Here is a 14,178-nt window from a genome sequence, read left to right on the forward strand (position 1 = left end):
GAGGGAGGGAGAAAAAGTTGAGGGAGGGAGGGAAAGATGAGCAAAGGAGAAAGGGGGGAAAGTCTGAAGGAGGGAGGGAAGGAAAGAGGGAAGGAAAAGCTGAAGGGAGGGAGGGAAGGAGAAAAGGGGGGAAAGTCAGGAGTGTGGGAAGGAAAGGAGGAAAGCAGAGAGGGAAACAGTCTGAAGGAAGGAAGGAAGGAAGGAAGGAAGGAAGGAAGGTGAAGGAGAACTACAAGAAAGGAAGGATGGAGGGCTGAGTAGGCAAAAGTCTGAAGGAGTGTGGGAAGGAAGGAAGGAAGGTCTGAAAGAAGGTGTGGATTGTGGAAGGCCCGAGGCAAGGCCGGGGAGACGGAGGCGGGCGGGCGGGGCGTGTCTGCTGGGCCTCCTCCTCCTCCTCCTCCTTCTGGGCTTAAGGGCCGGGGCAAAGGAGAGGAGGAGGAGGAGGAGCAGCCTGTTGCTGGCTTCCTGGCCGCCTTCCTCTCTCCCTGAGCCCTGCCTTCTCCCTGCTGGTTCTCCGAGGCCCCTGTCCGCCTGGCTCTCCGGATGGAGGCTCCTGCGGGGGTCTCCTCCTGGGGGTCTTGGGGCCCAGCCCTGGCGGCGCTGGTGGCGGTGGGCCTGGCGTCGTTGTGGTGGCTGAGCCCCGTGCTGCGCTTCCGTCTGAAGGTGGGCTTCTACTGCGTGCTCTGCCTGCTCTGCTCCGCCCTCACCGCCCCCGTCTGCCTCCTCTGGAACCACGGACGCACCGTCCGGAACATGACGTGAGTCTGGCAGAGGAGAAGCAGGGAAGGGGAAAGAGGAAAGGGAAGAGAGGAAGAGAAAGGAGAGAGGAAGAAGGAAGGAGGAAAGGGGAAAAGGAAGAGGAAGAAGGAAGGAAAAGTGAAGGAGAGAGAAAGAAGGAAGGAGGGAAGGGGAAAAGGAAAGGAGGGAGAAGAGGAAGGAAGGAAAAGTTAAGGGGAGAGAAAGAAGGAAGGAGGGAAGGGGAAAGAGGAAGAAGAGAAAGGAAGCAGGGAAGGGGAAGAGAAAGAGAAAGAAGGCAGAAGAGGGAGGAAGGGAGGAAAAGTTAAGGGGAGAGAGAAGGAAGGAGAGGAGGGAAGAAAAGGAAGGGAAGAAGGAAGGAAGGAAGAGGAAGGGAGGAGAGAACGAAGGAAGAAGAGAAGAAAAAGAAAAGTTAAGAAGGGAGGGAGGAGAGAAAGAAGGAAAGAGGAGAAAAAAGGAAACAAAAGTTAAGAAGGGAGGAGAGAAAGAAGAAAAGGAGAGAGGAAGAGAGAGGAAGTTAAGTAGAGAGGAGAGAATGAAGGGGAGGGAGGATGGGAGGAAGGAAAGAGAAAAGGAAAGAAGGGAAGGAGGAAGGAAATAAGTTATGGGGGAAGGGAGGAGAGAAGGAAGGAAGAGAAGGAAGGGAGGGGAGAAGGGAAGAAGAGAAGGAAAGAGGGGAGGGAGGGAAGAAAGAAAGAAAGGAGGAAGGGAGGGGTGCCAGCCTGGCCAGGTTTTCCACAAAGCAAGAAGGGAGAAGGCCAAGGCAGGAGGGAAGGTCAGGAGGCAGCCCTGGCAAAGTTTGCCCTCTAAAGAGCAACAAAAGCACATCTCCAAGGAACATGTTGTGTATTGTGGCTTTTCCTGGCTGTGTTGCTCAGCCTCTGGAAAAACAACTGACTGGTCCTTGGCAAAGCGCATGGTGCGCATGTTTCTGGCTCAGACCATGCCTTCACCACATGGACTGTACAGCAAGGAAGGCATCAGCCTTGTCTTCCGAGGAAGTGAGTTGTTGTGTGCCTTCAAGCCATTTCCAACTTATGGCGACCCTAAGGCAGTGAACCTATCATGGGGTTTTCTTGGCAAGAGACATTCAGGGAGGTTTGTTATTGCCTTCTCCAGAGGCTGAGAGCATGTGACTTTGTGGGTGTCATGGCGAAGCTGAAAATCGAACCCTGGTCTCCAGAGTTGTAGTCCCACACCTAAACCACTATGCTGCACTGGCTGGGTTTTGTAGTTGCAAAAACACATTGCTAACAGGGTTTTGTAACATTACGAAACATGGACTTAGATGTAATTTTCTTGGCCAGTAACAACTGCAAAGCTCAGCCAGCATTGCAACTGTGGCGTTTGAAGTGGAACCATAATGTGATTGTGTGAAAACGCCTCCAAGTCTTAATGGCGGGGAGAGGCAAGATGGAGATGGATGGATGGATGGATGCTGAAACACATAAGACCTTGGAGCAGCTCCGAAGGGCTATTTAGTGCTGTCTCTCTGACTTTGCCTGGCTGTGAAGTGGGATGCTCCTATGGTGTAACTTTGCTGCAAAACCCCCACGTCTGGCCTTGTCTCAGTAAAGTGTGGTTGTGTGCTTGAACACTATTGTGGGTTCGTTCTCCTTGTGCGAGGCTGAGTTTAATTATGATTGTTTCATAATTAATTTTGCACTTTATTTGCATGGCTATATGACGATCCAGCTGGGCTGCGCATGGTTTGCAGAATTAAACAGATGCTGATCAAAGAGGAACTAAACCGTCAGCATTCATCTCTTGCTTGTTTTTTAATTGCTTCCAATTGAATTATGTTTTAATATTTGTTTAATGATGTTTTAAATGATGCAGCTTGAATGAGGGATGGGGATCACACAGCCCTCCGGATGTTGTTGGACTGCAACTCCCGTTGGACCCAGTAAGAAGTAATGTTGGGATTTGGAGTTCAACATCTGGAGAACCAGATGAGGCTTACTCTTGTTACGTTAGAGTAGACTTATGGAACCAGTAGAACTTACTTAAGTGTTACCATTGGTTCCATGGGTCTCCTCTAGTTGGTCCTAACAATAATTTGGAACAGTGGTATGACTCTGGAGATCAGACTTCGAGCATGAAAACCCACTCTGTGACTTTGGTTAAGTCACATTCTCTCAGCCTCAGAGGACGGCGACGGCAAACCGTCTCTGGAGAAACCTGCCAAGAAAACCCCATGATAGGGTTAAGGTTGCCATAAACCTATGCCATGATAAGCCTTAGCACTGCAATACCAGTAAGTCAAAAATTAATGGGATGTGCATAACAACAACAAAAGTCTGCCGAAAAATGCTGAACTGGTTTTGTGTTGTAAGAACTAAGCCCTGCTGTTTCCATATTATTTCTGCCTCTGACACCAAGTTTTCTACTAAAGAATTAATGCCTAGAAACACCTCTGACGTATACCTTTAATGCGTGCAACATTTTCCTTATATATAGGACTGCACTGTCAGCTAGTAAGTAAGCTTGATCAGACACAGGATTTACGTCTTGAGTAAAGCTCCATAAGATTGAGCTCTTAATGTCATCTTAGTTTGGTGGGGCTTACGCAAAAGGAGGGCTTCCAATGTCTTCTAGGAGCATGGTCGGCTTTGTGGTGGTGCCACATTTGCAGCATGCAATTTTTGCATCCTCCGTTGCAAAATAGGTTTGGACTGGATGACTCTTGGGATCTCTTCCAGTTCTATGATTCCATAGATACTTTCCGTCCCCAAAATAAAATGTATGTTGATTTAAAATAAGGTATTGGGCTGAATTGATTCAGCTCCTTGCAGCTTTTGTCTGGTCTCTTGCAGTGCTGTTTCTCTTCTGCCTTTCATTTGTTTGTTCTCCGGTGGACATTTGCCCTTCCTTTGTATGCATTCTCTTCCTATTTTAATTTTTCTTCTTTACACAGTCTCTAAATAGCATAAAAAGATGGAGAGTCGTACGTACCAAGAAATGTGAACAATTGGTCCTTGTTTGAAGATGTTGCTGTGAAACAGTGGGCCCTTCATATACTGCAACTCCCATCAGCCCCACCCACTGTAGTAGGGGAATGTGGGGGCTGTAATCCACAACATCTGGAGGCCCAGATGTTCCCCACCCCTGCTGTTAGATTTAATGTATATAATGATAGGATTCCAGTTATCTAAAACGCTGATCCTTCCATGTCAGGACTCTTGTGCTTTTCCTCTTCTCTCTCTCTGTCTCGTTCATTTCATTTATTTTTCTCTTCGTCGTTTCTCTTCTCTTTGCTTTTTTGCAATCTCTTTTTCTCCTCTTATCATGTTTGATTTTCTCCAATCTTCAGTGAAGCTATGGAATTCACTCGTATAATGGAGAGAGGAATATTTTGGGTTCTACCTGTGTTATGTATTTCACACAATTCTGTAAAATGACAACAAAACGAACAAATGTTTAATTGAGAATATGTTTTTGCCATTTTTCAAAACCCTGGTCTCAGTTTTAACAAATGAGAACATAGTCCCACAAATGAGAATTCAGCCCCGCCGTTACATTTTCCTTCACTCCCCATATTTCTAGCATCGCAAAGAGTAAGGCATTGAACATTGTTCACACCTCGACATCTTCTTTTTGTTGTGCTGACATACATTTGGTCTGTTCTTCCACACTGCATGGCTCAATGCTATTGAATCCTGGGATTTGTAGTTTGGGGGGATGCCAGAGCTCTTTGACCAGGAAGGCTGAATGGCTCACAAAGCTACAAATCTCAAAACCCCGTAGCACTGAGCCATGGCAGTTAATGCAATGACAAACTGCTTTATTTCTGCATTGTAGCAGCAGCCTTAAACTGTATTTTGGAAATGATCAACAGAAGTTCTAAGTTACTGCAATACTAGAAATTTGGAAGATAGGAAAATTTCATTTTGGGGATGGCAGAATTATTGCATGGGGGCAATAATTCCTTAGAAAGCAGGGAAAGATTAGTTTTCAACCAAATACAAAACACCTTTGCCTTTACAATGAATGTAGTGTCCCTATTTCTCTCCAGTAACCCTGGCATTTTATTGTTGTGTGCCTTCAAGTTGTTTCTGATGTATGGCAACTCCAAGGCCTAATTGTGGGTTTTTCTGAGGCTGAGAGTGTGTGACTTACCCAAGGTTACTTAGTGGGTTTCCATGGCTGAACCCTGACATTGCCTTTGTGTTAATCCATGCCCCTTTTCTATGGTGTCTGAAATCTATGGAGTGCAAGCTTTCATTCTGGGTGTGTGGTTTTCCTGGAATGTAGTTTTCACTCCCTTGCATTATTTAAAGAAACAAGTAAGGGCAGGAATGTGGTTTCACTTTGATGATCCCAAGTAGCTTCAGAAGTCTGTTTGCATTGCACTGGCTGGTGTATGTGAGTCAGTTTGTGCAAGAGGGACACACACACCTTCTTGTGATCGTGCGGTCTAGGCACTTCCAAAGTGAGATAGATAAATAAATTTGTTTCGGTGGAAGAGAGATTATCCTTGACCATTCCAAATATACATAGCCTTCAACTGTTTCAGTTCGGCAGGGACTGTCCCAATCGATGTTCTCTCCTTCCACTTTCTCAGATGCCCCAGATTATTTTCCCTCTTTGCCTTCAGCTTTGTCCTCAGTTGTTGCAGATTGAGTTTAAAATGGAAAAGTACAGTTTGAGTCTCCCTTATCCAGAAATGCCAGGGATTTTGGATTGCTGTTGTTGTTACTTTGGATTTTAGAACACCTGTATTTGTATATACATACACAGCACGCTATCTTGGAGCTGCCTGGGGCCCAAATCAAAAACACAAAACTCATTGATATTTCATGTACATTTTATGCACACAGCCTAATGGTAATTTTATAAAATGCTGTTGTTGTTGTTGTTGTCGTGTCATTCAGAATTCCAGGTAACATAAGCCACCCATGTGGTTGATGTTGGATGTTGGAATATTTTGGATTTTGGAATACCAGATAAAGGAGACTCAGAGAAGAAGCAGCCTTGCCCTTCTCAGTAGGCTTAGGCAAAAGCAAATTGCTGCAGCATCTCCGAGCTTGTCTTTCCTTTCTCATTAAGGAACATTGCCATTTTTGCTGCGCTCTGATGTTGCTTGGCCGCATGTCTCATATATATATGAAATGTAGGGTGTGTGTATTATATGGACTTGAGCGCTTGTAGGACATGAGGCCTCTTTATGGGTTTAAAAACAGGTCCTGAGATATCTTGAAGGTGTGTCTATTTTTAGGGTCCAAGGAGATAATGAGTCCCTGAGATCGCCACCTACTTTGCACCAGGGATGGCCTACCTGTGTTATCCCACGTAAGTGGTTTCTGAAGCTAATCCTCTCCAGCGCACTGACACTTTACTTGCACAGTTGTAAGGGCTTTGGTGACTTGCCCTAGCTCCCTTAAAAAACGTGTTGGAAGAAACTGGCAGGAGAACTTAGGGAACTCTGGATAGCAAGCAATGGATTGCACAATTTTGAGTCACACCAACCTGATTGTTCTGTATGTCAAAAGAACTGGAGGGGGGGTCCCACTTTTCATAAAGTAGGAAAACTAGCTGTGCTCTCACAACAGGTTCTCTAGGAGATATTATATATGATGATTTTGAGCTTTGTACAAATTGTTGCAGGGAATTATTGTTGCTTTGACTTGGAAGCTTCCAAAAGAGGGAATCAACAGCCATGGAATTGCTGGTGTCAAACCTCCGATCAGAGTAAAATATGTATTCATGTGAATAAAATTCAGCTCTGACACTTTAAACACACAGATCCCATTGAGCTATTCTGGTTAGCAGCTGAACAGTTGACACCTTCATTAATAATTATTGAAACTTGTTACAGTTTCCTCAATGAAAGCAGATCCAACCTGGGAGAGGGAGAAAGAGAGGGAGGACAAAACACTGTCTGTACTACACCTCCAAAGTCCGAGGTCAGTAGATATAAAGCTTTTCTAGAAATGAATTGGTGCAGTAGGAGTAAAAACAATTCTTATCTTCTAGCAATGGGGAAGATAATTTCAGCAGTACTAAATGTTTTAACACCAAAAGGCTGAGAGTACTGCAAAGCTTAACAAAAAGCCATCCATCTGCAAGTTGTCATCTTGCCTTCCCTCAACTCACAACTTGAACTTATGGGGGCCCTGTGAATGAGAGACCGAGTCACTCTGTTAGCAAAAACCTTGCTCAGATCTTGCAAACTCAGCGCAGCTATGATTTCCTTGATCGAGAATCTTACTGCATTAGAAAAGAAAGATGAAACAGAGCAAGAGAGTAATGGCTTTCTCTGTGCCTCTCCATATGCTCTTGGAGCACTTCGGGTCTCCATCCAGACGGGAATCATGGTAAAAGCGTGCCTTTTGTCAAAACATATTTTTCTTTGGGAATGGAAACGCTACAACATCATGCGGAAAGGCAAAGAGAAAAACAGTACGTTGCCACTTTGTTTCATCTTCCTTTTCTAATGCCATAAGACTTGTTCAGGCTTGATTTGTTTTTGGACCCATTTATTTCTCTTTTTGACAGACCAAGGTATCCACAGAATTCTTGTCCAGCACCACATTTCTAAACAAAACACAAAATGCATAAAGTGGACTTTGTGTTTTCTTTACAAGTGTATGCTGAGCACTCATAAATCAAAGCAAAGTCTTTTACATCCATTATGTATTTTGTTTCTACATTGGCCATGCAAATCACATTTTGGTGTCTGTTCCTGAATAGCACACATGTACATCATTCTCCATAAGAATTGTCATATTAGGCTGTTGCATCAAATGGGTTGAATATTCAGGCTGGAGGACATGTTCCTTACTGCATGCAACTCTGGTACTTCTACTCATAAAATCATAAGCATATGCTGTCAGCTTGATGTAGTGCCTTGAGCATTGGACTACAACTCCTGGAGACCAGGGTTCAAATCCCTGCTCATCCATGGATACTCCCTTGGGCATCACATTCTCTCAGCCTCAGAAGATGGCAGTGGCAGAACCCTCTCTCAACAAACCTTGCCAAGGATACCCCATGATAAGTCCACCTTAGTGCCACCATAAGTTGTGCAACCGTCAAATCAGTATACCATGCCAGGGCAGTGAAAGTGAAATTATAGTGCTATGTTGGTTGAAGGCACACAATGACAACAACACACCTGTGTAATGTAAAACTGTTGCAGGACATACTGAGATGTGTCATGAGTATTGAAAAACATGTACACAAGGCATTTGGCAATGTCCAAGCTACTTGGAGGCATATTTTCAGTCCTTTAATTAAACCCCATTGCACATGGTGACTGTTTTGTTCTAATGTGTCTTGTGAGAAAGCACATTAGCTTGGCTCTCACACTGGAAGAAAGCTGGAATAGATATTATTGGTAACCCCATGGCATTATTGGCATGGGGAAAAGGAACGAAATCAGTGAAAGAAGAGCTTTGTAAAGCTCTGGATAGAAGTGAGATTTCATAGAAATCTCTATTTAAAAAACTAAAACGATAAAAACTTCAGTGCAGAAGCAACAATTAGTTTGGAGGAGTTTCTTGTTCCTACTCGAGTCTCTTTACCACTTCCTCCTGTCCTCCTAGTTCTTTGTACCGGTTTGTCCTGATAATGTGTGTTGTTCGGATAATATGTGTGTGTGTTTACTTAAAAACAATTGAACTATGTATAGAGTTAAAAAAATTCGAGTCATCCCAGCCTCCCAAGTCTGGGAGCAGCCACAAAGAAGGCCAAACAGACAAACCTGGGTAGACAGTGTGGCGGAGAGGGCTTTGCTCAAAGAGCTTGTACAATCAACCCTTGGTATGTGCTGGAGTTTGGTTCCTGGTACCAAAACCCATGGATGCTGAAATTGAATTAATACAAAGGCATAATAAAAGATGTTTGTTGATCGTTTTAAATGGAGTTTAGGGTGTCCCACAAGTTTGTTGTCTCTTGGATGAATATGACCTGGGAAAGTAACCTGGGCTAGATAATGCAGTGCTGCTAGGATCCTCTCTGTTCTTCAGAATTTGGGAAAATCTGACCCTCCCTTTTTGGACTGCGGCTCCCAGAATCCCCCCAAGTGGATTCTGCAAATTGTAGTTTATTATTATTATTATTATTATTGTTGTTGTTGTTGTTGTTGTTGCCTTGAAAAAACATTTTGGAAAGTTGGTGTTTTTTTCCTGGCTTCTGTGCCGATGGTATGTGTGGCCCTTTTGAACCTGACACTTGGCACGAAGGCAACTTCTGTGTCATTGCCTTTCATGCTTGAAATATACCCTCCCTGGGATTTTGATAAACCTTGGCAGGAGGTGGGGTTAATCCAGCTGTGCTTTTTAATCCCCGAATTAGCTAATTTTGGATGCCGAGAGCAAGGCTGACGGAGGCGGTGGTTCAAAAGGAGAAAATGCCGTGCGTGTTGGTTTGGCAGTGGCTAGGTTATAATGATAATTTTTTAAAATGAACGTTGCACTTATTTATTTGAACTGCAATAAACCAGCATGAAAGGAAGGCTTCTTCCATTAAAACAGGAAAGTACTCTGCGTATGTTTGATTGTACTCTGTCCTTTGACATTCGAATTTTATAGCCGGTTGGAGAGGAAATTTGCACATGATTTTTCGTGGCCCAGCGGAGTGCCAGCTTTGGAGCTGATGAAATAATGGCGACCTTTATTTGGGCATGGGGTGATTCTTACCAAGGTGGTCAGACTTCCTTCAGTACTCGGTGAAGGTTCAGTGTGCCATAATTAGAAAATGACTACACAAAAGAACAGTGACTAAACGGGGTCAGAGGGAGTGAGTTGCACAGACGTTCCCCCGCATGTGTGTGCCGCTTGAGGAAGCCAATGTACCAGAATGAGTCACTCAAAGAATTCAGTCTTCTTTTACTTATGACACAGTGTGCCTAATGGTGCATCCGCACTGCAGAATTAAAGTAGCTTGGCACCACTTTAACTGCCATGACTCCATCCTACAGAATCCTGGGATTTAGAGTTTGGTGTTTGAAGTGATAGTCTGGTGAGATATACCATACTGTATTGTGTTATAAGGTAAGTTTTTATTTTGACACTAGAGTCGGTACATTTCTACTGACTCTATCTCCACTCAAAATTGCTTCCAACTCCATAGCAGCTGCAGAATTAATGCAGTTTGAAACTGCTTTAACTGTCATGGCTCCATCCTATGGAATCCTGGGATTTGTAGTTTGTGGTGGCACCAGAGCTCTCTGGTAAGAGAAGTCTAAATAAATCCCAAATCTACAAGTCCTAGAACAAAATAGCATTGAGCCATGGGAGTTAAAGCAGCGTCAAACTGCATTAATTCTGCAGTGCAGATGCAGCCCATAACTCCGATTCCACAGCTCTGGTCTTGCAGATTCAACAGGCTGATAAACAGCTCTGGCTTCAGTGACTGAATATACCCACCTGTATGTACTCCCAGCTGTTGTTGTGTGCCTTCAAGTCATTTCCTACTTTGGGCAACCCTAAGGCAAGCCTATCACAGGGTTTTCTCTGGCAAGATTTTTTCAGAGGAGGTTTGAGGCTAAGAGAGTCACCCCATTGGTTTCCATGGCTAAGCAGGGATTCGAACCCTGGTCTCCAGTCCTAGTCTTACACTATACCACAAAGCACTATACCACATTGGCTATTTATGTACTCCAGTACTCCCATACAATTTAATAAATATATTCTTCCTTATCAGCTAACCTTCTCTATTACTTTTTTGTAGTTTTAATATCTGCCAATCATAGCAAGGGAATTTTATTTCAACCGATTTAATATACTACTGTTTATTACATTTACAGATGTAACTATTCAACATCTTTATCAGTGACTTGGAGAACAAAATTGGGAGCATACTTATCAAATTTGCAGATGACACCAAACTAGGGGGAGTAGCTAATACCCCAGAGGACAGGATCAAAATTCAAGATGACCTGAATAGACTAGAAAGCTGGGCCACAGCTAACAAAATGAAATTCAACACGGAAAAATGTAAGGTACTGCACTTAGGATAGAAAATGAAATGCACAGATATAGATGGGTGACACCTGGCTGAATGAAACTACATGAGAAAGGGATCTTGGAGTCCATGTAGACCACAAGTTGAACATGAGTCAATGCGACGCAGCAGCTAAAAAGGCCAATGCAATTTTAGGCTGCATCAATAAAAGTATAGTGTCTAGATCAAGGGAAGTAATAGTGCCACTGTATTCTGCTCTGGTCAGGCCCCACCTGGAATATTGTGTCCAGTTCTGGGCGCCACAATTAAAAATGGACATTGAGAAACTGGAGCGTGTCCAAAGGAGGGCGACTAAAATGGTGAAGGGTCTGGAAGCCATGCCCTATGAGGAACGACTCAGGGAGCTGGGGATGTTTAGCCTGGAGAAGAGAAGGTTAAGAGGTGATATGATAGCCTTGTTTAAATATTTGAAGGGATGTCATATTGAGGAGGGAGCAAGCTTGCTTTCTGCTGCTCCAGAGACTAGGACTCGGAGCAATGGATGCAATCTACAGGAAAAGAGATTCCACCTCAACATTAGGAAGAACTTAGGAAGACAGTAAGGGCTGTCCGACAGTGGAACACATTCCCTTGGAGTGTAGTGGAGTCTCCTTCCTTGGAGGTCTTTAAGCAGAGGCTGGATGGCCATCTGTCAGGGATGCTTTGATTGAGAGTTCCTGCATGGCAAGGGATTGGACTGGATGCCCCTTGCGGTCTCTTCCAAGTCTATGATTTGATGATTGTGATTGTCATGATGTGTGTGTGGGGTGGTTTTTGGCAGCGCTTTGGCTTGGCTCTCTTGTGCCCGGTTCCCCTTCTCACACCCACTCCTTTTTCACATGAAAATGTTGCATCAAATACAATGTGCGTTGGTTGGCTTGCTTTTTTTTTAAAAGGTACTCAACGGCGTTTTGTAAGTCATGGGTTCTCTGCTTACTCCGCTCATGTCAGGAAGCCTTAACCGGTTTTCCCTAATTTTTATTTTATTTTATTGGTTCCACTCCTTTCCTCCTTTGTTGCTCTTTTCTGCTTTGATTTAATCTGTACAATCACATCCCTGTGGAATAGTCTAGGCAAAGAGAAAGAGATTGGGAAGGGCCCAAGATCACACAGAGGTCTTTCACGTTACGCAGCCATAGGACTATCTCCTGCAGAATACCTGGGTTTGTAGCTTGGTAAGACTAGTCTATGACTCCCCATCTTAGCCTTTCATGTGTGAACAGAGTAGCAGCTCAGCCCTGCTCTTCTTGCCTTCGACAGTCTTGCAGCAAAAGGAAGGCTGGGTTTAGTTGCTTGAGTTATTTGCTAGGATATCTTGGACCTCCTCTGCATTCGGAAGTGGACCCTAACCTCTCTCAGGTGAGAACAGAGCGGTTGTTGAGCAGCCAGGTGGTGCATCTGCTGTTCAGGTAATGTGTAACCCGCCTCTCCCTCTGGCATTAGCTTTTCATCTTTCATGCCAACATACAGCAAGGGCACTTGAGGGCATGCCCAACATTACCGGGGGACTTTGCCCTGGCTGATCTCAGCCAACTGGGTCAGAATGTACCTGCACTACAAAATTATAGCAGTTTGATATCACTTGACTAGGGAGCCAGCGTGGCTAAACCTTTCATTAAGGTATAAACCTAACAGCCAGTGAGATGTAATGGTTTGGCTGTTGGACTATGACTCTGGAGACCAGGATTCGATTGTTCAGCCATGAAACCCAGTGGATGACCTTAGGCAGGTCACACTCTCTCAGCCTCAGGGGAAGGCAATGGCAAACCTCCTCTGAACCAATCTTGCCAAGAAAACCCCATGATAGGTTGTTCTTAGGATTGCCATAAGTCAGAAACGAATTGAAGGCACACAACAATGACTTTAACTGCTGTGGTTCCATCTGAGAATATCCTGGATTTTGGAATTGGACCCAAGCTTTTGAATTCCCTGAAAGAGAGCTCTAGTATGAACATCTGAACTACATTCTCCCCTAAAAGTACCCTGAGAAGAGAGGGACTGAGGTTTCAATGAGGTTTTAAGAAAGGGACTGAAGATTAAAGTGAGGAAGGCTGTGTTCTCATAAACTGAACTTTCTGTTTTCTGACATGTCAGACTTCTGACAGAATTGAATCAGATATGTATGTATGCATGTATGTTTTTTTATTTTATATATTATTTATATCCTATTTATGTCCTACTCTGTATTTTATTTTATATCCTTCTTTGTATCTTTGGATACAAAGATCCCAGAAGGGCTTTACGATAAAATCATTTTCAAACAGGAACTGCTAGCTGCGATTTCAAAAGACTGGAAATACAGGTTGAGTCTCCCTTATCTGAAACGCTTGGGAGCAGAAGTGTTGGAGATTTTGGAATTTCCCCCCTGAATTTTGGAGTGTTTGCATATACATAATGACACATCTTGGAGATGAAACCCAAGTCTAAACCTACATTCAATTTATGTTTCATACACATCTAATATCCATAGCCCAAGTCACACACTCTCAGCCTCAGGTGGAAATACAGCCTTCAACACCTGATATTAGTTGGCAGTCTCCCCCCCAAGTACTAAACAGGTGATCCTGCTTAGGTTAAGATCAGATGGTGCCTTTAGGATGTTTAGGGCCTTCCGTCGGAGGCTATGGAACCTAAAAATCCCAACTAGATTTCCCATATCTATCCACTACCCACCTTGGCTCTCATCATCCTCATTCACATTCTCTCACATATTACAGGGAACATCCCTGACACTCTGCAGAGCAACCTAAGGAAAATGGTCTGTGCTTCTAGGATTTTACAATCTTACGCTGTTTCGTTGCAATCCTCCTCCTCTGTTGCTGCTCCAAATGTTAACAGATGTAAGGGAAAAAGAAATTGAATCTAATCTCACGGGAGTCCTCTTAACTTACAACTGACCATGGCTTGCCAGCAACTCTCTGGAGGAGAGCAATTACAACTAATTGAATTTTCTCTTCCACCACTATTTGAGCTCTATCATTAATGCATGAAGTAGAGATCCAGTGTGATATAGTAGTTAGAGTAATATAGCATTAGTATTAGTGTTAGTATAGTTAGATTTGAGCTTTGGACGGACTCTGGAGATCAGGACTCTAACCTCTGCTCAGCCATGGAAATCCACTGGGTGACCTTGTGCAAGTCACACTCTCTCAGCCTCAGAGGAAGACAAAAGGGAAACCGCCTCTAAACAAATCTTGCCAAGAAAACCCCATGATAGGTTTCCTTACAGTTGGCTTCATTTGGAACCCTAAAAGAGAGAATATTCCCTAACTGGGGAACCATTGCAGATAAAGAGGGACAGCTGTAAAAAAGAAGCTTGTGTGTTCTTTCCCTTTAATAACTTTGACCTTTGCTTGGCCACATGTGTCCCAGTTCTTCAATACCCTTTCAGGGAAATGGTATGGATGAATGGTTGTGCGATTGTGAAATCTATATGCAACATTCAACCCTCTTCAGAAGACCACTTTGCTGACC

At 43.8% G+C, this 14,178-nt stretch overlaps 1 protein-coding gene across 2 annotated transcripts in view; it reads left to right on the plus strand.

The window, feature by feature from the left end:
• The first annotated feature begins 407 nt into the window (after positions 1-407).
• Positions 408-14,178, plus strand: part of AGPAT2 (1-acylglycerol-3-phosphate O-acyltransferase 2) — a 20,476-nt gene continuing 6,705 nt past the window's right edge. Inside the window, exon 1 of one of the 2 annotated variants that reach the window (XM_042478079.1) lies at positions 408-758. In XM_042478079.1, coding sequence (XP_042334013.1) covers positions 544-758 — 215 coding nt within the window. In that variant the 5' untranslated portion in view covers positions 408-543. The remainder of the gene's footprint in view (positions 759-14,178) is intronic. The other variant, XM_042478078.1, reaches the window with a different exon arrangement.

This window comes from Sceloporus undulatus, chromosome 7 (assembly GCF_019175285.1).
Source record: "Sceloporus undulatus isolate JIND9_A2432 ecotype Alabama chromosome 7, SceUnd_v1.1, whole genome shotgun sequence".
NCBI classification, from domain to species: Eukaryota; Metazoa; Chordata; class Lepidosauria; order Squamata; family Phrynosomatidae; genus Sceloporus; species Sceloporus undulatus.